This window comes from Xyrauchen texanus, chromosome 36 (genome assembly GCF_025860055.1).
Source record: "Xyrauchen texanus isolate HMW12.3.18 chromosome 36, RBS_HiC_50CHRs, whole genome shotgun sequence".
Taxonomy (NCBI): Eukaryota; Metazoa; Chordata; class Actinopteri; order Cypriniformes; family Catostomidae; genus Xyrauchen; species Xyrauchen texanus.
The window spans coordinates 20,503,523-20,527,893 of NC_068311.1; the positions used below are offsets into that span (position 1 = coordinate 20,503,523).

General features: G+C 39.7%; 1 protein-coding gene across 2 annotated transcripts in view; it reads left to right on the top strand.

The window, feature by feature from the left end:
- LOC127630184 (tumor necrosis factor alpha-induced protein 2-like) overlaps positions 1 to 24,371 on the top strand; it is a 73,052-nt gene that overhangs the window by 20,179 nt on the left and 28,502 nt on the right. For both annotated transcript variants that reach the window (XM_052107658.1, XM_052107657.1), the window contains exons 2-3: positions 1,607 to 2,089; positions 2,304 to 2,524. In XM_052107658.1, the coding sequence (XP_051963618.1) occupies positions 1,629 to 2,089; positions 2,304 to 2,524 (682 nt within the window). In that variant the 5' untranslated portion in view covers positions 1,607 to 1,628. The remainder of the gene's footprint in view (positions 1 to 1,606; positions 2,090 to 2,303; positions 2,525 to 24,371) is intronic.

Here is a 24,371-nt window from a genome sequence, read left to right on the forward strand (position 1 = left end):
TGATTCAGTGCTGTTCCTATACCCTTTTGTCACTGGCTGTAAATATCCAAGAGGGCTATTCTAGCCAAGATGCCTTTGAAAGAAGCAAACATCTTTTCTTGAAATAGAATAGAGAGTTCGTCAAGGTGAAAGCTCATTTCGTTTATTTACACAAGATTTCTTGTTTTATAATGTTGGTGAGTGCAATACAGTAACAAAGCCTGAAATTTTATAATTTGCTATATTGCTAGATATTTATTGGAAAGATATCATATACTGACAAATTTACAAATGTCTCCAATGTTGAAATGAAAATTGAAAAACACTCAAACCTCTATAAGGGATATATATATATATATATATATATATATATAATAGAAAAGAGAGTTCATATATAAAATACATAAACAACAGTAAACATGAACAACTGGACAAATCATGGAATTTTATTTATAAATAAAAATAGAATATAGGACATATTGAATTACAATTATTATGTAGGCAGGCCCAACATCAAAGGTCCATATTAAAAATGGTCTTCAAGATCAAGCAGAGGGTGTGATTCTGATTCTACCCACAATAAAATAAGTAATCTATCACATAAAACTGTCAGGACTGTCTTATCTCTATTGTTTAATGCTGTTTGCCTTGCAGATAACTCTTGGGTTGAGGTTTAATATTGATTATGTAACATGTTCAATGGAATGTGTTAGTAAAATTAATTAGTGCTTGTTGAGCCAAAACAAGACACTTCCCTGCTGAAATAAACTACTTAAACCAGCCAAAGGTGGTTAGCTGGTTTCCCAATATGGTTATGCTGGTCTGTTTTGATGGCGTTGTGCACTTTTCAGCTGGTCAGGTTGGGAGATCAGCTTAAACCAATTAAAACCAGCAAACCACTTTAAACTTAAAGGTGGTTAACTCAAAAATGAAAATCCTCTCATTTACTAACCCTCTTGCCATTCCAGATGTGAATGACTTTCTTTCTTCTGCTGAACACAAATATTTTTTTGAAAAATATATCTCGAGTAAAAAATAACTGTTTCTCACCCACACCCATCATAATGCTTCTGAAGACATTGAATTAACCACTGGAGTCATATGGATTACTTTGTATGCTACCCGTTACCTGCTTTTTGGAGCTTAAAAGTTCTGGCTACCATTCACTTGCATTGTATGGACCTACAGAGCTCAGATATTCTTCTGAAAGTCTTTGTTTGTGTTCAGCAGAAGAAAGAAAGTCGTACATATCTGGGATGGCATGAGGGTGAGTAAATTGTGAGAGAATTTTCATTTTGGGGGAACTATCCCTTTAAGTTAAAGTGTTTTTTTTTTATCAGCAGGATATAGACACTTTCTATTCAACTCCTAGTGTTTCACTAGATTTGCTCTTTTACTATTTCAGCTGTTTTGTACACACTGAACCAACATGAAGTGAAGTTCCCTAAAAATGTGAAAGCTCATAGCAGCATTATGGGTGAACTGCAGTATATTGGCCTGTGTGGCAGTAATTTCCTGTTTGTAAAGACGATGTGCATCTGTATTGGTTTAGACAGTTTACACAGTACAGCTCATGGTGTGCATGCTGTTAGATATGTGTTTATTAACTGCTTTATCTGTCTTCCAGCATATATCCTCCCAGTGGAAACATGCCAGTCCTTAAGAACCTACCAGCTCGGCTGAAGGCTGGTCGGTTTAGTGTGGACTTGGAGACTACACGCAGTGCGCTAATTCTCAGAAAAATGAGCCTGAACCACAATCCATTTGAGGAGCCTGGCTCAGACGAGGACTGGCCCAGAAGCAATGGAGGCTCACTTCTGGATGGGGGTGTTCCCGGGGACAGGAACCCATTTGAGGATGAGGAAGATGAAAATGAGGCTAACGAGGTGCGCCGTGGAGGATCAGGGAAAGGAAGCTCTATCAAAGGCACACTGGAGCGCATAAAGGGCGTATCTCCACTCAAGACCCTGGGCAAGCTGGGCAAGAACTTGCGCATGTCAGGCAGAAGCAAAGGCAAGGAAACCCCCTCCCCACAGGGGTCTATAGGTTCAGCTTCACCAATGACGAGGAAGAAGAAAGGCAGACGGAGTTCAGAGGGGAGCCTGCTACGGTACGATGGGAGAGAAACAGAGCGTGGTGATCTCTGAATTCTAATGTCTGATTTCTGTGATTATTTTTAGCAGAACTTACACACTTAACTATTAAAATTCATGGATTTTATTTTAACTATACAAAAAGTATAGATCATGCTTTTTGTGCTGTTTTTGATTTCTACATATCTCAATAAACCTCTTATCGATTGTCCCTGTATCGTCTTCATATAGAATGGCAGGAAAGTGTAAAGATCGCAAGGAGAGTTTGAACAATGGTGACATGTGCTCAGAAATCGATGCTGACTCAACCAGTCGTCGACTCTCCTTCCTGAAGATGGTGGGCAAGGGCAAGATAAAAAGGGAGTCCTTGCAGGACCACTCATCATCACTAGGACCTGAGGAAGAGCCAGTGGAGGAAGTACCAGAGGTTAAACCTAGGGAGCCACTCTCAGGTACTTACAAAGTTTACTCTGAAGTTGGATTGAGTTACTCTATCATTTAGGGCAAATATAGATTTAATGGGGTCATGACATGGCTTTTTTATATTTTAATATATGCCTTGAGGTTCACTTGGAATATTCGTAAAGATTTTTGCACAGAAACAGTCATATATGTGTAAAACATGATCAACTTCCACTCTCATTCTGAGCCTTTTTCAGAAAAGTTTGGTTTTGGTGCTGCTTCTCCCACTGTTTTGATTGACTCTCTGCTCTTGACTGACCTGCTCTCTTCTTGCCATCTCACTGCTCACTGATACTGGGCAGATGACCAAAGTAATAAGTAGGCATTGGTGTGTTGTTGTGGAGGCAGTCAGATGCAAATATCTACAACAGTGTGACGTCATAATGTGGAGGATGTAGAGAACAAATCATTTTGGAAGCTTGGTTTCAACAAATGCTTTTTTTGCAGTGAGGATAAAAATTGACAGTATGTTTTTTTATAGTACAATGACACTTTTTCATGTGGAAAGATCAATGAAAATGTATTCCGCATGTCATGACCCCTTGACATTCAGTTCTTGTCTACCATGCAATGTTTGAGCATTGTTTGCACCACTTAAAATGTTATTCAACGATATTCTGCATTACCATTACGAATATATACAATCACAATCGAATGTAGTACTGCTAAACATTAAATTCTTTGCATATTATTTCACCATCTAAAATATTAACGTAAAACTAAGATCAAAATATCTGTATTATCCCAAATTTTGTCCTCATCTGTACAACTGTACTGTACACTTGACCTACATGAGCATGTTACGTGCTAGGCAGGAATGCTCAAGTTTCAGGCTTTTTGTTTTGTTTTTACGTTTAAAGACAAAGAGGGATAAGGTTTAAAACTGGCAGTAACATGCAGGCCTTGTTGAATAAATAAGGAATATACGGATGGTAGGAAGGGATGAGAATGGCTCACATGATCTCTAGTTTCTTGGGACCTTCAACATAGTAAAGGCAGTCGCTAACGTCACAGGAGTTGATTGTTTTGCAAACATGTCTTTAAGCATTAGCTGTTGCTGGTGCATTTGTTGAATAGTCAACAGAGTTCATACCAAGCACAGGAACGCTCTGTCCTACTCCTGGAGCTGAACCTAAAGAGTTGAGTTTCAACCCTGCTCTTACACAATTGTCTGTCATTTTCAAGCAATACCTAGATTAACTGTGTAGTTGGGTTCAGATGTGTTTGATTAGAGTTGAAGCCTTGCAGAAAGATAGATATTATCCAAGATCAGGACTAGAATTCATCCAAACAGATGAGGTTTTGAAGGTAAATGAACAAAATGGACGGTTCCCTAAACTAAACCTTAAACCTAACCTTAACCGATAGTGTCTTAAAAAGCAAAGTTGCTGAATCAACCACATCATTTTGGCTTTCGGCTCACGTGTCGACTTGCTTGGTTTGCACAACTCATACCTCAGTCCTTTGCATTGCAAGTGCAACTCACTATCACTTGATATACTTCACAATTTCACCATGCTCTAACACAGATGTAAATGTGCTTAGTTATGTAATGCAAACATTTAAATATATCTATAATATATACACCAATCAGCCACAACATTAAAATCACCTGCCTAATATTGTGTAGGTCCCCCTCGTACCTCCAAATCAGCACTAACCCAACAAGGCATGGACTCAACAAGACCTCTGAAGGTGTCTTGTGGTATCTCGTACCAAGACGTTAGCAGTAGATCCTTTAAGTCCTGTAAGTTGTGAGGTGGGGCCTCCCATAGATGCTCAATCGGATTAAGATCTGGGCAATTTGGAGGCCAAGTCAACACCTTGAACTCTTTGTCATGTTTCTCAAACCATTCCTGAACAGTTTTTTCAGTACGGCAGTGCGCATTATCCTGCTGAAAGAGGCCACTGCCATCAGAGAATACCGTTGCCATGAAGGGGTGCATGGGCACTCTGACTGGTCTGTGGCTATGCAACCCTACTACGCAAGTTGCTCTTCTGTGGGATCAGACTAGATGGGCTAGCCTTCGCTCCCCACACGCATCAATGAGCCTTAGCCAGGCCATGACCCTGTCATCAGTTCACCGGTTATCCTTCCTTGGACCACTTTTGGTAGGTACTAACCACTGCATACTGGGAACACCCCACAAGACCTGCCTTTTTGGAGATGCTCTGACCCATTCATCTAGCCATCACAATTTGGCCCTTGTCAAAGTCGCTCAGATCCTTGCCTATCTGGCAAGATCCTTCACTTACTGCCTTATGCCTCACTTACGCCTAATGTATCCCACCCCTTTTACAGGTGCCATTGTAACAAGATAATAAATGTTATTCACTTCACCTGTCAGTGGTTTTAATGTTGCTGTTCAGTTTATGCACTATAGTTAATGAGTTTAGATGCCGTAAGATAGCATTGTGTGAGGATCTGCGTGACGTTTTAAGACGTTTTTCTTGTTATTTGTTTGAAAGGGAATTTATTGGTGTTGTAGTGTCTCTAGTGTTCATTTCACTGCAGCAGTATGTATAATGAGCCATATAAAAATATTTTGGCCAAAATGTAGGAAGAGTAACGTGATTCTATAAGACCAGGTTTTAATTTATGTATGGTTGTCTTGATAAAAGTAGATATAAAGGATTTTCTTTTTTAATATACTACAAAAATGTAAGTTTCCATATATTGCACATATATATATATATATACACTCACCTAAAGGATTATTAGGAACACCTGTTCAATTTCTCATTAATGCAATTATCTAATCAACCAATCACATGGCAGTTGCTTCAATGCATTTAGGGGTGTGGTCCTGGTCAAGACAATCTCCTGAACTCCAAACTGAATGTCAGAATGGGAAAGAAAGGTGATTTAAGCAATTTTGAGCGTGGCATGGTTGTTGGTGCCAGACAGGCCGGTCTGAGTATTTCACAATCTGCTCAGTTACTGGGATATTCACGCACAACCATTTCTAGAGGCAGTCCTGTGGGCGAAAATGCCTTGTTGATGCTAGAGGTCAGAGGAGAATGGGCCGACTGATTCAAGCTGATAGAAGAGCAACTTTGCCTGAAATAACCACTCGTTACAACCGAGGTATGCAGCAAAGCATTTGTGAAGCCACAACACGCACATCCTTGAGGCGGATGGGCTACAACAGCAGAAGACCCCACCGGGTACCACTCATCTCCACTACAAATAGGAAAAAGAGGCTACAATTTGCAAGAGCTCACCAAAATTGGACAGTTGAAGACTGGAAAAATGTTGCCTGGTCTGATGAGTCTCGATTTCTGTTGAGACATTCAGATGGTAGAGTCAGAATTTGGCGTAAACAGAATGAGAACATGGATCCATCATGCCTTGTTACCACTGTGCAGGCTGGTGGTGGTGGTGTAATGGTGTGGGGGATGTTTTCTTGGCACACTTTAGGCCCCTTAGTGCCAATTGGTCATCGTTTATATGCCACGGCCTACCTGAGCATTGTTTCTGACCATGTCCATCCCTTTATGGCCACCATGTACCCATCCTCTGATGGCTACTTCCAGCAGGATAATGCACCATGTCACAAAGCTCGAATCATTTCAAATTGGTTTCTTGAACATGACAATGAGTTCACTGTACTAAAATGGCCCCCACAGTCACCAGATCTCAACCCAATAGAGCATCTTTGAGATGTGGTGGAACGGGAGCTTCGTGCCCTGGATGTGCATCCCACAAATCTCCATCAACTGCAAGATGCTATCCTATCAATATGGGCCAACATTTCTAAAGAATGCTTTCAGCACCTTGTTGAATCAATGCCACGTAGAATTAAGGCAGTTCTGAAGGCGAAAGGGGGTCAAACACAGTATTAGTATGGTGTTCCTAATAATCCTTTAGATGAGTGTGTGTGTGTGTGTGTGTGTGTAATATATATAACAAATATTTTGACAAATAATACTGGAATTTGAATGTGTACATATATGACCAAATATATTAAATATAATTTTATATATGTGTTCAAATATGGTCATATCTCATATTTCTGTTCATTACAGCTATTTGTGGGTCCCCTGGTCCCTGGAAAAATCTGACGTTTCCACCGTATGGGCAAGTGGGGTATCACATTTGAAATCAACAACCTTGTTCCCCTTGTGTAAATGCAGCATGGAACATGATAAAAGAGGACTCTGAGCAAACTGAATGTGCCCCACAGTGTCAAGTTTAATAATGTCTTTGCTTTGTTTCAGCAGGGGGGATAAGTTTAGTAATTCTCGCTGCTTTGCATGTCCCAGCTGATACAGCAAAAAAGCACTTTTTATTTGTGTATTTAGCCGCAGTATGTTTACGGGAAAATCTTCTGACCTCTTGCAACATTCAAGTGGGTGTCCAATTTGTGCATTCAGCAACTTTTTGCTCTGTGCAAATTCAGAAGAGACCACAAGACACTTTACATTCCATCTATAATTTGGGTGAAAGCAGTTTTAATCACATATTGGAATTATTGATGAAATCACCAAATACAATCCACTGTGAATGAGGAGCTATGAAAGTGGATGCCACATTATAATAAAATATAACTATAATATATAGTTGAGCAAAGTGTCACACCCATGTCTTCCATTGGTTAGATAAACAGTCTCCAAACTCAAGGCAATGGATGGCTTACTTATAGTTGTCTCTGGGTAATCAAAATTCCACTTTCGATTACTTTCCTTAGCGTAGTATCTGTTTCTTCGAACCCTTCAGTATTCAAAAAACTTCTCCCAATGGAGCTTAGACGATACTTCCCATTTATTTTGCTGACAAACTGTAATAGTTGTGTCAAAAGAAATCATTGCTCCATTGCAGCTGTTCTCAAGTGGCAGCACATTCCTGAGTAATGCAGTGAAATATATTTATAACACTTTCATGATTTAATTCACAAGGAGTCAAGAGTGTTTTTAAAGAGTGTTGTCAAACATTTTTGCAATAAAGCATTGAAAGAATATAAGGGACAGTAGAAATATTAAAGGAGGAAGTAGTGCTTCAAAAAATGCATGCATGCCTGGGTCTTTGCACATGTAAGAAAATCAAGAAAATGGAGCAAAGAACAGGACGAAAGTGCAGTTTCATGGAGGGTGATTCAATTGTTGAATGTCAACTACTGGAAAATCAGATCATATTACAACTGAGGAGGAGTAAGCAGGCAAAACATGTGGAATGCCTTTACTTCCTGTGTTATGAATAGTTTTTTTTAGCGCATTTCTTTTCTAATATTAGATTCCATAGATCAAAACACAGTTTTGATCACAGCGGTTCAACCTCAAAGATCTTTCTTTATTAAACAACCTTTTATGAAAATGTATGATTGATTATGAATGAATGAACACTGAAAGGTAAATAAAAGGGCTTAGAGACCCTTCCTTTAACCTCTTAAGACCCAAACATGACTGCTGTGTTCATTTCCCTTTTTGATTTGTAACAAGAAGCACCCAGAGGTGTATAGTAACAAAGTACATATACTTAGTTTCTGTACTAAAGTACAGTTTTAAAAATGTTCTACTTTATTGAGTATAAATATTTCTTTGGACATTTACTTTCACTTTACTACATTTTGAAGAGAAAATGTATACTTTTACTCTGGTAAATTTCTCCAGACCCTTTCATTACTTTTGCGACTGAACACAGCAAAAAAAAAAGAATCAGCTGTACATGTAAAAATGCATGCTGATCGTCGATAGTGGTGTGTGATTCGTTAAAAGAATCAAAAGAGTCGAATATTTTACATTTGATTCCTTTGAACTGAACAAAAAGTTTAAAAAAAGTGGTCTGAATGATTCATTTTGCGAATCTGAATTAAAATCACAAGCGACACGTGCACCAGATTGTGTTTCATCGTCTGTCTCCTCTGGGGAAGACAAGAAACTGATAATGTACTTTTTTTTTTTTTTTTTTTTTACTAATTAATTTGATAAGATTAGACTTAAACTTTATGATGCAGTTGTCAATGTGATCTCTGCTGTGTGTTTGGCTCAGTTTACAGGGTGTACTAGGTGGTTGTCAGGTTGTTGCTATACTGTTGTTGTTTTAACTGTGCACATTGCTATGCATTTGCCAGTGTGTTCTGAGATGTTTCTTATTGGCCCAAATGAAAAGAGCCCACCCCCACAATTCTCTGTTCTAGTCACTAATATGACTCAACTCCCACTATTTTTATGGACTGTGGTGTTCATGTACACTCATCCCACAAATATTATCATTCTGATTTGAATTGAATGCACCATTAAAGGGATAGTTCATTTAATTTTCTTACCCTCATTCGATCCAAGATGTGTATGACTTTCATTTTGTTTCTGCAGAACACAAACAAAAAAAAGATTTTCAGAAGAATATCACCATTATGTAGGTCAATTCAATGTAAGTGAATTGTAGCAAAAAGTTTGAAGCTCAAAAAGCACATAAATGCAGCATGAGAGTAATCCATAAGACTCCAGTGGTTCCAATTGGTTTTAGGTGCGAATAGACCAAAATATAACGCCTTTTTCGACTATAAATCTTTACATTTACAGTCTCCTTGGGGATCAGGATTTCAAGCTCGATTACACTTCCTATAGTGCCATCTAGGGCTCTGCGCATGCATCAAGCACTGGAAAGTGAAATCAAGCTTGAAAACATGATCATGCTTAGAGATTGCAATGGCAAGATATTCAGTGAAAATGTGTCAAAATTTGGTTTGTTCTCACCAAAATCAACTGAATTGCTTCAGATGGCATGGATTTAAACAATGTAGTAGTATGGATAACTTTATGCTCCCTTAATGTGCTTTTTGTAGCTTAATGTCTGGCCACTATTCACTTGCATTGAATTGACCTATAAAGATGAAATATTCTTCTAAAAATCTTCATTTGTGTTCTGCAGACACATTTGGGATGGCATGTAAATGATGAGCAACACCAATCAAATAAGTTTCCATGGGTTTAATGAAATGTTACGCAATTTATGCAATTTACATGTACTTTTGATATTTACATAAATTTAATATCAGTTACTTTTACTTAATTATGACAAATGGACACTTTATACAACACCGGTAGCACCTAATAACCATGCAAAAAAAAAAAAAAAAGAAAGACTTGCGCAAATAATTTCCCTAAAAATTTATGTCGACGTGTGTGAACAGTGGGACTAAGTTGTAAAGATTTTAATAATACCTAGAAACTAATTTTGATCAAATTCATTATGTTTTCAGAAGTGTCGGTTATTTATGTTTTTGAGATGTTACAGATATTGCATTAGAAATTAACATAATTATTTCTGATTCAAAGTAATGTCCAGCATCATCCAATCACTGCCAACCAAGTTAAAAAGTTATATATGATAAATTCTAAATCTATGTACTGATTACCACTGTCCCATGTCTGCTAAACATGTTGAGTGGTCCAAACATCATCGGCCTGAAACTGAACCTTTGGTCAAATTGTAGGAGTGAATGCACTTAGCTGCACAGAACTATAGGATGCTCCCTTGCTCCCTATTTAGTGAATTACTTAACCTCCAGTGTGCTGTCTGTCTTCTCTGGTCTCAGAATAGTTTGAAATGCACCATATTTTCATCCTAACTCCATATAAAGCGTTTAAAATAAAAATGTTCAGCTTTTGGTTGAAGTCATTGATTCTCAATGTGATAATGCACAGTAAATAGAACATTTCTAAGGAAAAATGCACTGAAGTACACATTAGTGTACATTGTGTTTAGCGGCGTGGTGTTTCACGATAAATTGCTTACATTTAAAAAAAAATGGCGTATCGGATGAAACATTTGAAATTCAGACAGGTTTCAATGTAAAAACTTAATTAGGTTTCTTTCCAGATGTAGTTTTGTTGGCATTTCTCCCAAAGACAAACTCTTTTGTCACGTGACTCTGTATGTCAAAAGTTTAACACTTTACTGACAGCTCAGATTCTTCTGAACTGAGATCAGTCAGTTTAAATAAATTGTAATTATGCGTTGTGCATAGCGAAGCCAAAATACAATGTCCACACATGTGTATGTGAGGACGCACGTGGTTAAGGGACAGTTCACCCAAAAATGGAAAATGATGTCATCATTTACTTATTCTCATGTTGCTCCAAACCCATAATTGTTAGCCTCAGTCACCACTCTCTTTCATTGCATGTTTTTTTTCCATACAATGAAAGAGAATAGTAACTGAGACTGAACATTCTCCATTATATCTCTTTCTGTGTTCCGTGGAGGAAGGAAAATCGTACGAGTTTGAAACAACTTGAGGGTTAATTAGGAGGATTTTTAACAAAAGACCGTCATTTCCATGATTTTGCAAAATTATGAGAAATGGTTCTTAGAAAGCAAAGAAAGTTGCAACCAAGACTCGTTGTTGCTTTGCTGTGAGTTCAGAGGGTAAGGTCCGGGTTGCGTTCTGATGGCTGGTATTTATTGGTTGAGAATGTATTCAGTTGTATTCTGGATAGTCAGAGCATTTGACCGTTAAGATGACATCTGACTGCATTGATAAAGAAGCCATATAGAAGGGCGTTAACCCCTTATCTTAGTAAATGATTTCCAGGCCTTTTCCAAATGGTCCAATGTAGAATTGTTCTCTTGACATTGGCCATGTCCAAATAAATGGACTTACCTTCCGGTGGTGCTGCTCTGCTGGTGATACAGACTCTTGTGTTGTTGCTGACACATTGTTAACTGTTAAATGTCTCTTTGTCTCTTTATTTTGGTTGAGTTTGTTTGTCGGATAAGTTGGACAGAAAAGGAGGATGTTGTAATGGAGACATACACACGGTTTTTTCCCTTTGGATATTGATCATCTCGTACCTGGCTTCACTGTCACTCATACCAAACGGCACCAAAGAGCAGAAACCAGCGCTGACATATACAAGAGATGATTTGCTGTTGCTTCGTTCTGCGGAATATAATATACCTGTTATATATTTATTTTTTCATCCACTTTTCTCCCAGTTTGGAATGCCCAATTCCCACTACTTAGTAGGTCCTCGTGGTGGTGCGGTTACTCACTGCGGTTGCGTTCTGATGGCTGGTATTTATTGGTTGAGAATGTATTCAGTTCTATTCTGGATTGTCAGAGCATCTGACCGTTAAGATGACATATGAATGCATTGGTAAAGAAGCCATATAGAAGGGCGTTAACCCCTCATCTTAGTAAATGATTTCCAGGCCTCACCAAATTACAACCAACAGCCTCGAAGCTCCAACCATAAGCCATAACTGCAGCTGAGACTCATTCAACAGTGGACACCATGGAAACGTGTGTCTGAGCAGAACAATTGCAATTAATACATTCATGTTTATGATAGGAAATATTTAGCCTTGCCAACTGGCAAAGGGAATAGCCAACATTTCCACCATATCCAACTATTGTTCAACACTTGGCAAGAGGATTTATTCACAGAAGTAAAATAAACCAAGTATTAAGAGAGGGCAGGGTAGCACTTAGTGTAAGGTGTTTTCCAAATGGTCCAATTTAGAATTGTTCTCTTGACATTGGCCATGCCTGGACATACCTTCCGGTGCTGCTGCTCTGCTTGCGACACGGACTCTCGCGTTGTTGCTGACACATTGTTAACTGTTAAATGTCTATTTGTCTCTTTATTTTGGTTGAGTAAGGTCGTTGGATAAGTTGGGCAAAAAATTAGTACGTTGTAATGGAGACATACACATGGTTTTTCCTTTGGATATTGATCATCACATACCTGGCTTCACTTTCACTCATACCAAACGGCACCAAAGAGCAGTGCTAGTGCTGACATATACAAGAGATGATTTGCTGTTGCTCCATTCTGCAGAATATAATATACCTGTGGACTTGCCAGCGTTCCTGAAAGTACAGCTGGTTAGAAGATGTCGGCAGAGGAGAGGACAAAGAGGAGGTGTCAGACAGTGTCCTCAGTGTTGCAGCAACAGACCTCGACTGCCTACAATAATCCTAAACAACGCTAGATTGCTGCAATACAAAATTGAGGAACTACTAATTTAGGAAATGTGTGGTCCAAGGACAGTGTAGAATCTCTGAAGAGATGTTTTCATGTTTAAGTGTGATGAGTTGCCGATTGACCCAAATTATGTTAAGTACTTTTTAAACATATCTACTCTAAGAAATCTTCATGTACTGATGGAATTTAAGCTTTAATTTAAAAAAATTGTGCAGATTAATTGACCTCGGTATGGCGCCCCATTTTTCAACAATCTTTAGACACCTAAACTGTTCCTAACCTTTGGAAAAAGGCTGTTTTTATATCAGTCCCAAAGACAGCAAAGCCATAAGAAAACAGTGATTTTAGACCGTCAATTGTAATGAAATATTTTGAAAGTGTATGGTGTCTATGTTAAAGGCAGATGTCAATAGTAAATTATATTTTTTACAGTTTGCTTATAGACAAGGATGGGGCACCGAGTATGCCATTAATAGCATTATGCTATTAATGATCCTAGAGCTTATGCTCGGTTACTTTTTATCGATTTTAGCTCTGCTTTTAATACACTTCAACCTAATTTGTTGACAAAAAACTGTGTAAAACTTAAATTATCAAATGGTATTCTTCTTTTTAACAAGAAGAACGCAATGTGTAAAAGTAAATAATTGTCTGTCACAACAAAAATTATCAGTACGGTTGTTTCACAAGGATGTGTTAGTTCAGTCCTTTTTACACTTTTTACAAATGAGTGCTCAAGCAGGCACTCACAGAATTATGTATATATATATTTTTTCATCCACTTTTCTCCCAATTTGGAATGCCCAGTTCCCACTTCTTAGTAGGTCCTCGTGGTGGCGCGGTTACTCACCTCAATCTGGGTGGTGGAGGACAACTCTCAATTTCCTCTGCTTCTGAGACCATCAATCTGTTCATCTTATCATGTTGCTTGCTGTGCATGACACCACGGAGACTCACAGCATGTGGAGACTCATGCTAGTCTCTGCGATCCACAGACAACTTTCCACTTGCCCCTTTGAGAGCGAGAAACCCTAATTGTGACCACAAGGAGGTTACCCCATGTGACTCTACCCTCCCTAGCAACCGGGCCAATTTGGTTGCTTAGGAGACCTGGCTGAAGTCACTCAGCACACCCTGGATTTGATCTCACAACTCCGGGTGTGGTAGCATCAATACTCGCCGAGCTACCCAGGCCCACAGAATTATATTTTTAAATACTCATATGACACTGCTATCTTGAGATTACTTCATGAGCGAGACAATATCAGCACTATCTAAGAGTCGGAAATAAGGTGGTTTGGTGTAATAATAATTATTTAATAATAAATGAAAAGAAAAGAGATTGTCTTTGATCCTAAGGGCATAGGGAACCATTATCAAGTGATTATGCATGGCCAGCAAATTACACAAACATAGTCCTATATGTATTTGGGTATCTACTGTATATAGATAGTTAATTCACTTGGAATACACATTGAATGGGTTTGTGCTTGTCTGATTCAGAGATTGTATTTTTTACGTAGATTGTGTTTTTTGGAGTTGATAAGAAAATTGTGTTTTTGTGTTATTAGGCTGTTTTAAAAAGTATTGTCAGGTACAAAATAACAGCATGGATCTTACTGTAAAGCTAAAGAGTACCGCAACCTCCAGTCTCTATATGAGCAGTACATACTTAGCAAGGTGAAGAAAATTATGAGTGACCCATCCTACTTTTTGTACTCTAAGTATGAATTGCTTCCTTCTGGGAGAAGAATCCTAGTTCAACATTGTAAATTAAATCGGTTTAAGAACTCATTTGTGCCTGTATCAGTGCAAAGTTTTAAAATCAGTTCATATTGATTGAATGTCTTTTATTGTGTGTTTGTGCTATACTGTGTGTAATTTTTAATGTTTAATGAAATTCAGCAACATTGAGTTCACACCAAATTTCCTATTGGGGACAATTAAGTATACTTTGCCTTAAATCAAGAAGGGAGTGGGACCGTTCTGTCCTGAGAAGGGCTCATGTCATGACCTAAGGTCTCCAGTGACAGGCGAGGCTAGTTGTCACTTTTAAAGCCACTTTATCTCACTGAGCCTGGAGTTACTAATAATGGTTTAAACTTCTGAGGCTGAAGTTTTTATTTCTATTTTATTTTCAATTTGTCTTCTCAATGTAGTTTACATTTTAAATGTTTTCAGTTTTTCCAATTATGTTTTTTTTTTTTTTGGGTGAAAAATTTTAATAAATCATTTTCATTTATTTCAAATTACCCTCCAATTCACCCATTCGCTTCCAATGTAAGTCCATCACTGGAACCCATAAGAAAATTAGGGGTAAGTCAAAATACATTTTTGTGGTAATCAGTATTATGCTACAAATGCTGTCGATTGAGCTTTACTTATATTTAACTTATATTTAATAATGTTTTGCATTTCATTTTCATTAACAATAAAAACACTTGTTAAAAAAAAAACATTTTAGTGATTTTAATGACAGTGTGGCTGCCAAGCTTGGCTTGACCCATCTGTGCTGGTAAGGTTTTTGAGGCAGGGACAGGAAATTCAATCATCCTCTTCTTATTAGATATTTTATTTTTGGGGAAAATATGTCTCCTCTGCACACGCTGAGCAATAAATAAGGGAAATGGAAGAATGATGTGTGGAGGAAACAGGGACGTTTCTGTGGTCTGCTTTTTCTCAAGTTCTTTGGTTTCTTTGTGTTCCAGCTTGTCAGAAAATGTGGTGTTTTACTGACCCTGAGAGATTTGACTCTGAAACACAGGGGGTTAATGGAGAATAGTCTCAGACCTATGGCATGACGAAGAACAGATCATATTCCATTACATTCCTAGAATCCTGGCTAATCTTTTTCCTGTAACAGTTGATTGGTACTGCTGAGAGGTGTTGGTTATGCAGGTGTGTTGGTGTCTGTGTTAGCAGATATCTTGCTTAGTCAGATCTGAAAGGTTGTCCCCACCCTTTAAAATCTTTGCCAAAAGCAAATAGTACTACCACCCGTTCACCTGGAAGTGGTGGTGGAGGAGTTTGTGCAGCAAATGTGCCATGCGTACCCTTAAAAGGCAGCTCAATCCCTGTGGTTTTCATTAAGGAAGGGTGGTGACATGTCCAAGCTTTAGTATATTATGCTCCACACCATGAATTTAGAGAGTGAGCCTCACTTCAAACAAAGAACGAGTGTTGTCTGCTATATAGCTTAGCTCAGCACTCAGTAACTGGCAACGTTCTGCTTTTTAATAACTGAGGGATAAACCATTTAAACTTCAACATCTAGGACTTGAGTCTCAATGTTGTTTTAAGGTCATCTGACATTCAGTTCTCTCTCTTCTCAGACAGAAGCTTATAGGTGACAACCTTTTTGTCCCTCAAAGTTGAGGGTCAACAGTTGTATAGTCTCAAAGCCACACATATAATACAGTGACTTGTTATCTTTGGGTGGAGGACTTTTCACATAGATGAGCACTAGAGGAAGTGACTCCAGCTTTTTTCTCAAGAACAGGAAGAAAATAAATTTTTACAACTCATCCCCATCTGTGATGGCGATAAGCTTGACTGTATTGTATTTTAAATTTAGAACTCCTTCCGATGGACTGGCACACTCTGGCCATTAATATGCAGAGGAGCCGAGAATGGGGGGCAGTGGGGATTTTTTAAGACTGCAAGGGAAGCTCAGCTTCCCCTATAATGTCAAAAAAATAATGGTCAAATATGTACTATTGTGTAAACAATTTATTGACTAAAAATGTGTTAGAACACGTTCATCTCGAAGACGAGTTCGTTCAGAATCAGCTACATTACATATAGCAGGTCGGCTGACTCGATTTACTTCTCATACATTCCCGTAGCGTCAGTGCATTTCCCTGTTGAAGCCGAGCGTCCATTGACTTCAACGGGGCTGCTCTGAACAGTTTTTTTCAGTGCTCCGAAAATAGCCGATCATTGGATAAATGCTGCGATTATGTCCCGCCCACGGACGCTCAGCGTCTCTGGGGGTGAATGAGGAGTGGGCTGGCCCGGACTCCGGGCTTCCGCGTGGTGATTGGAGGATCTGTCGAAAGACTGCATCTCCTTTTGATTGACAGTGAACCTGTACTATAAGAAGTCACTGAAGCTATTTCGCGCTCAGTCCCATCGCGGATTTCTCAAGTGTAGTCGAAAGACAAACTGCTGCAACCTATTTCTTTATATTTGTTTGGCGAAATTGCACGTATTGGAACGTAGGGCAGAATTTACTTTTAAATAAGTTTATAATGTAGGCCGAAAATGAGCTTCCCCTCTTTGAAAGACCAGCAGCCGCCACTGATGGGGGGGTAGGTAATGTCATAACTGGACAGTCCATCCTTGATAGGGATAGGGACAGATGAGTCAGGAGTTAACCGAGCACCCCCGCATCCTTCCCTCTAAGAAAAGTTTAGGAATTTGCAGGAAATAAATGGGCAACTCAGCACTGTAAAGGGCCCCTGACTGTCTGTTCAATGTTCAGGGGAGAAATTCAGCAGCAGGGCCAGTTATTTTCATAGTAAGGTTCTGTTGAAGAAGTTGTTTTACTTCCAGGCTCTCTTGCATTGTAATCAGATGTCTTATAAACAAGGTTACCACGGTCAGGAAAAATCTGTAAATTAGAGTTTTAAAATGGTTAATGAAAAAAGTCATGGAAATTTCTAAAATCGTGCAAGTCATGGCAAAGTCATGTACATTTCTATAGTGAATATGCATTTTTGTAGTAATTCTTTGCTCTAAAAATAATTATTGGAGCCATTCACACCAAACTTTGTGCAACATCTTGCTGTGTAACAAGTTCGGAAATTGAGCAATGGAGGAGTCAGAAGGCAGTAAACTGTCAACCAGAGTATTGTATTACTCTTCAGCGACACTCACAAAAACTAAGGGGCTCTTAGTAGCCACTTAAACACACAAACAAGTCATAACTGTCACAGATGCAGGAACAATCTCTCTCTTGTATCTCTTTCTCCCCATACCGCGTCCATCAGCCTTTTTAGGTCTCCCTCCACCGTCACTATAACAAGACACTGGTGTTAGAGATAATGATAGCCCAGGTGACGAGCCTTACCCCTCTCCCGCAGACATACACGAACACGCCCCCATTCTTGCATACCCCCACCGCCCGACTCAGACTGGGGCAACATCTGGCCTGCCAACCCCCCCCCATTTCTGAAGAGAAAGTCTGCCACAGCCATTTGCGCCCCCGGTCTGTGGATCACCTCATATTTAAATGGCTGAAGTTCCAGGTACCAACGGGTGATCCGTGTTGGTATCTTACATGCGGTGTAGCCATTGGAGTGGAGTGTGATCTGAGGAGAGGGTGAAGGCCCGCCCCAGCAGGTAGTACCAGAGGGTGAGGACCACCCACTTGATCGCAAGACACTCCTTTTCGATGGTGCTGTACTTCATCTCCCTCAAGGAGAACTTGCAACTTCTGAACAGCACCAGTCATTCCTGCACCCTGTCAGATGCATCCGTCTGCAAAATAATGGGGGGAGAGAAATTAGGAGCATGTAAAAGCTGCCCCCCACAGAGTGCAGATTTTACATTTAGGAAAGCCTGCTAGCATGACTCAGTCCACTGGACTGGATCGGGGGCCCCCTTTCAAGTAATATCAAGTCATTTGAATTACTTGAAAGTCATTTGACTTTGACATTAAGTGATAAATGAAAACTATTTATGTTTGAAGACATCCTCACTATGCAACATTTTTCACAAGTGCCTAAAACTTATGCACAGTACTGTTTGAACTGCTTGAAGGTCCCTCCTCCGAAGCTTCCCGCATGACGTCGAGCATGCCGCGTGGCCCATGCAGTAGCTCAAATGGGAAAACCCTATGGAGGCATGTGAGACCTCTTGCACTGCAAATAACAGGGGTTCGAGCCACTTATCCCAATTCCTATCGTCCTCGTGTATGAACTTACAAATTATTAGATTAACAATGATTTATTGATTCACATAAATGAACACAGAAGAACAAAACATATATACACAGAATCAATCTTAACCCCCACTATTACCCCTCCCAATCCCACCCTGGCCCCAACAAAATCCCAGTGGTCGCAAATGATATAGACACACACACACACTAAAAACATTATTTAAAACAAATAATAATTAAAAATATAATAATAATAATAATAATCACCCCATTCATAAATGATATATACCCACCCCAATTCTCAGCGAACATGCTGTGCTTCTCCATTCTTCTAAATGACCCCTCCTCAAAGAATTCCACCCTTCCCATCTCTGAGCACCACTCCTGAAAAAAGGGTGCTCCAGCCGACCTCCAGCCCTATATGCCTGGCAATTGTGACTAAGACCCAACTATTTATGTGTCTATTTTCAATGTCTATGACTGCCCCTCACCCAAAATACAGAGTCTGGGGCAAAATTATACCGAGTGCCTATTACATCGCACACCAGACTCTGAACTTTTAACCAAAACTCCTGGATCTCAACACACACCCAAAAGACATGGGTTATGTCTCCATCCTCTGATTGGCATCGCCAGCAGGTGGGTGTGTCTTTAAGACCAAGCCCATAAAATCTAGAGGGGCTCCAATAGAACTATGTAAAATCTTGAACTGCATAAGGCGCACCCTTGCGTCTCTAGATGCAGTCTTGAAATTTTTTAGAATCCTAGCCCACTCTCCCTCCTCCAATTCCAAATTTAACATTTCTCCCATAATCTCTTGAGAGTAGTAGAGGCTCCGTCCCCCAGACTCTGAATTAAAAGGGATTAATACACTGATGCCTCGTGACCTTTTCCAAAAGCAGTAATCACCACTCTCATAGTATCTGCTGGTTTAGGGGGTTATTTGGATTTTAAGTGTAGATACCTAAAAAACTGAGATCTGGGGATCCCAAAATGTTTAACCAAATTTTCAAAGGATCTCAACACACTACTCTCATATAGGTCACTGAGTATAGTAACCCCCCTCAAGATCCACTCTGACCAGCAGAAAGGGGACTTATTAATACATAGTTTGGGGTTCAGCCATAAGTTCTCGGCAACATTTAGATCTGAATTATACACTCTGGACACTTTTGACCATTCCGAGTGCAAATGCGAGATAACTGGGTGTAATTTAACTTTCTATCAAACTGTTAGATTGATAGAAAGGCTTTGCAATGGCAAAATAGGGGCAAGAACTTCCTGTTCAATACAAAACCAGGGAGGGGCTCTTTTAGGTGAAAGCAACCAATGAGCCGAATGTCTGAGACGAACGCATAATAATAAATCAAAATCTTGGGTAGGCCTAGCCCACCTTTGTCAGTTGGCCTATGCAGCATACTGAATTGATTAGCCAAAATGTTTGACAAGATTTTACTGTCTAGCTGGATCAGGGAAATTGGATTCAAACTTGGATTCAAAACAAACTCCAGCCAATAGGCAGAATAAACACAAAGGATGTGTAGATTCATTCACAGAACTGTCTCGAATGTGTGTTCCTCCACAAAACAAGCTCCAGCCTCTAGCGGAACCAGCACAAAAAGAAACAAAATAGGCACCCAGCTTCCTCAGACAGTCAATTGTATGTACTGCAAGACGAGCTCACTTGGGGGCCACATGAAAATCACCAAGTGGCTTACTCACCCCATTGTCTCTATGTAAGACAATGCTTGCTGGGGACATGTAAATACTTAGCATCCTTGAATCGATCACATTTCTCTCTTGTCGAATTCACAAAGTCTGGGAACAAGAAAATGCTGTGGTTTTTCCAAGAAAGCCTTCCTTTGCTCCTCACCTTGCATAACATCTTTATTGGTTGATCTCAGAAATTTGGTCAAAATTGATCGGGGCCTGTCTCCCTCATTGAACTATCTCCGAGCTGGGACTCTGTGAGCTCACTCGATTTCCAGCTTATGGCCTGTTATGTCATGCAGACTGGGGAAAAGCTTGTCTAGGAATTTCACCATATTCATGCTCAGGAATTCCAACAATTCGGACGTTGTTTCACTGATTACAATTCTCTAAATCTTCCAACTTCCAAGTCTGTCTTGGTTGCTAGCATTTTAGCTGCTAATTCCCTCTCCGATGATTCCAGATAATCGATCCGCCTCTCGACATCTGACAATCTTGTAAAACAACTCGTAATCCATCGATGTATTACAGCAAGATCCTCCGGGTCTGCTACAACCTTCGTCAGCATTACAGACATGCTCGACAGTTGCCGTTGTATTTCACCCGCTAAACCGATTCCTTGGTCTGCGACCCTGTCAGAGGGTATCAGCTTGAGCACGTAAGTGTCTTTTAATATCTCCATAGCCTGAGTATTTTGAATTCTTTGCCACGTTGACTTCATAGAACAGTTATGTTGCAGGGTGTATCGAATCTCACCGGTTTATGACATAAAAATTATTAAAAACTAGCAAAATGCGCAGAGCTCGCCGTTTACACATCCGACCCTCGCATGGTGCCACGCGACTCCCCAGAAATCATATTTTTTAAGGTTGTATTAAATTGTTCCACCAACCCATCTGCTTGTGGTAAACACTGGTGTGAATCAATTTAATACCTAACAATTCTTACAGTTGCGTAGTGTTCGTGACATAAATATAGTGCCTTGATCAGTGAGGATTTCTTTTGGAATCCCCATTCGGGAGATTATTCTGAAAAGTGCCTCCACAACACTACGTGCTGAGATGTTGTGCAGGGGCACTGCTTCCAGATATCGTGTTGCAAAGTCCTCCAGAACTAATACAAATCGATGCCAACTTGTGGTTTGTTCTAATGGCCCGACAAGGTCCATGCCAATTCTTTTGAAGGGGACCTCGTTCAGCTGTAGAGGGCGAACTGGCACTTTTGAGATGCAGGGGAGAGAGAGAGAGACGAGAGAGAAGGAAGTCTCTATCGAAAACACAGTCAAGTAGTCCTCGGCAGCTGGACGGCCTCCTCCAGCAATACGGGGCAGTGGCACTGGACCCACTCTGCCATCCCCCAAGGAAGCTGGTAGATGAATTGCTCCAGTGTCACCAGGTCAACGATATAAACGCCGCCACGGGTTCCCTCAGCCAGCAACCATTTCGACAGGCATCCCAGAGCTTTTTGTTCCCCAGATAGGAGCAGATAACAGGCAGGTGGCTCACTGGTCAGGTGGCCACTTCCACTCCTCAGCAGTTTTCACAAAAAGATCGAGGTAGACCTCGGGATCATCACTCTGCCCTATTTTGATGGGGATGGCATTAGTGAATCGGTCTGAATCAAAATTCAAGCAAATTTTTACAATCCTTATTCATTATTCACAAATGACTGAAAAGGTTGACATGGATATTCATTTGTCAAAAGAGTGGAAGTCCTGCCTATAATTTCTATACTTTCAAAGGTTATAGAGCTTTTACAAGCAATGTAATAGAAGCTTAACTTGATTTCAAACATGATGCTGATCATACTAACTCACAGTTAGTAAGACTCCAAAGATTACTTCTACTGTGACCTTTGGACTCATTCGCAGATGGTGATGGGGCAGTGGTGGCTCAGCGGTTAAGGCTCTGGGTTACTGATCAGAAGGTCGTGGGTTCAAGCCCCAACACCACCAAGACACAACTGTTGGGCCCTTGAGCAAGGCCCTTGAACCTATCTGCTCCAGGGGCGCCGTATCATGGCTGACCCTGCACTCTGACCCCAGCTTAGCTGGGATATGTGAAAAATAAATATTTTCACCATGTATATGCAGAAATGTATGTATAATGTGTGACAATTGGTCAAATTGGTTAAATTAAATTAATTAAATTAAATTAAATTAATTAAGATGAATGCATTTTTGGGGGTTAAATTATAAAGGTTTGAATTTTAACTCGCAGTTCATTGAGGTATGAGACCTTCCATTTCCTTGTGTAACCATGGTTTGATCAGATACTTACAGGCAAACAGATTAAGTTTAAGATTAAGATGTGCACACTGCCCTATAAAGGCAAAATGCAGTAAATTTGGCTGCATTTTGGCTGCACACTGATTTTAATATGAATGAACTCCAGTATAATATTAGTTTATAAGAATATATTATACCATCCCTTACAAAAAAAATTGGATTTTCTGACAAACTTACCACAAATTTTCTGCAAATTTCCCAGTCATTATTTTCCCATGCAAATGAGCTAGCAATTCGCCTCAAATGTTTGCCAGAAGTTTGCAGCTTTTCACTGGTAGTGATGAACCTGCAGCAAACCTTTGGCGACAATGAAGAGTTTGCCGTAAGGCTCAGTTGGATTAGAAAATAATAAGTGGTGAATTTGCGGAAAGTTTGCCATAACTCTCCATTTTTGTAAGGGATGGGGCATAGGGGCTACATAAGACAAAAACATTGAGAAAAATGTATCTAAGAGACCTTATTTTAGTCATCACTCAGTTCTGAAAATCACTCAGTGCTTTTGTTTGTCCCTAAACACCATGCATTTAATTTGCTGTAGAGATTTTGTCTCGTTTGTCAGAAGATACAAAACATATATGGAAGACCTTGGTGACCTCTTTCCTTTTCATGTAAATTGAGTTAAAAACACACATTAAACTTATGTCAAACATGTCTCCAATAATCAGATGAGATTGTTAATTCAAGTATATGTGTTCATCCCAAAGGAGAGGACTGGAAATTATGACAAAAGGGTGTGAGCACTGATCTCAATGAGAGAAGGTCTGCTTCATCAAGGATTTCTTTGCTCCTTCACATCAGAAACACGAGTGAGATCATCATAAACCATTGCCAACAGAGTGCATTGGCAATCCATTTGACCATCTGGAAGATATAGTGCATTTATGCTTTAGCTCAAGAGTTTGAAGTCTACGAATGAGCAATTGTATGGAATGGCCAAGATAACGTTCCCATAATCATGAGAACACTCACAATAGGCGGTTCTCTCTGATGGATGTTGCAGAAATAATTTCAGCACTTAACATACTGTATAAAATGAATCTTAGCAGCTTTGTTCAGACATATAAGAGTGTACAGCACCCATGAAATGCACATACTTCTTAAATGCAGTTTAGCTTGAATGCACTGTATGTTGCTTTGGAGAAAAGTGTCTTCTAAATGCAAACACACAAAATATACTTTGCATAAAGCAGTCCCTGATGATCCTTTTGAAGTGTAAAAGTTCAAATGTGAAGGAAACCAGCAGTTCTCGGGAGATGTTGTGACCCATTGTCCCTGTACAATATGACAAAAGTGATAGCTTCATGTGCTGCATATCAAGTGAAACTTTAATATGAGAACAATGACAACATTTTTAAAACTGAAAAATATCATCAAAGAAGTCTTTGGATATCAAATCTCTGAAAGGAAATCAATGTTTGTGCTCTAACACATAATCGGAAGCACATACTCTTATGTGTCTGCTTTAAACTCTAAACTCAGCAAAAAAAAAGAAACGTCCTCTCACTTTCAACAGCTTTTATTTTCTGTGTAAATATTTGTATGAACATAAAAAGATTCAACAACTATGACATAAACTGAACAAGTTTTACAGACACTTGACTAACAGAAAAGGAATAATATGTTCCTGAACAAAGGGGGGGTCAAAATCAAAAGTGACTGTCAGTATCTGGTGTGGCCACCAGTTGCATTAAGTACTGCAGTGCATCTCCTGCTCCAAATTTGCCAGTTCTTGCTGTGAGATGTTACTCCACTCTTCCTCCAAGGCACTTGCAAGTTTCCGGACATTTCTGGGGGAATGGCCCTAGCCGTCATCCTCCGATCCAACAGGTCCCAGACATGCTCAATGGGTTTGAGATCTGGGCTCTTCGCTGGCCATGGTAGACCACTGACATTCCTGTCTTGCAGGAAATCATGAGCAGTATGGCTTGTGGCATTGTCATGCTGGAGGGTCATGTCAGGATGAGCCTGCAGGAAGGGTACCACACGAGGAAGAAGGATGTCTTCCCTGTAACGCACAGCGTTG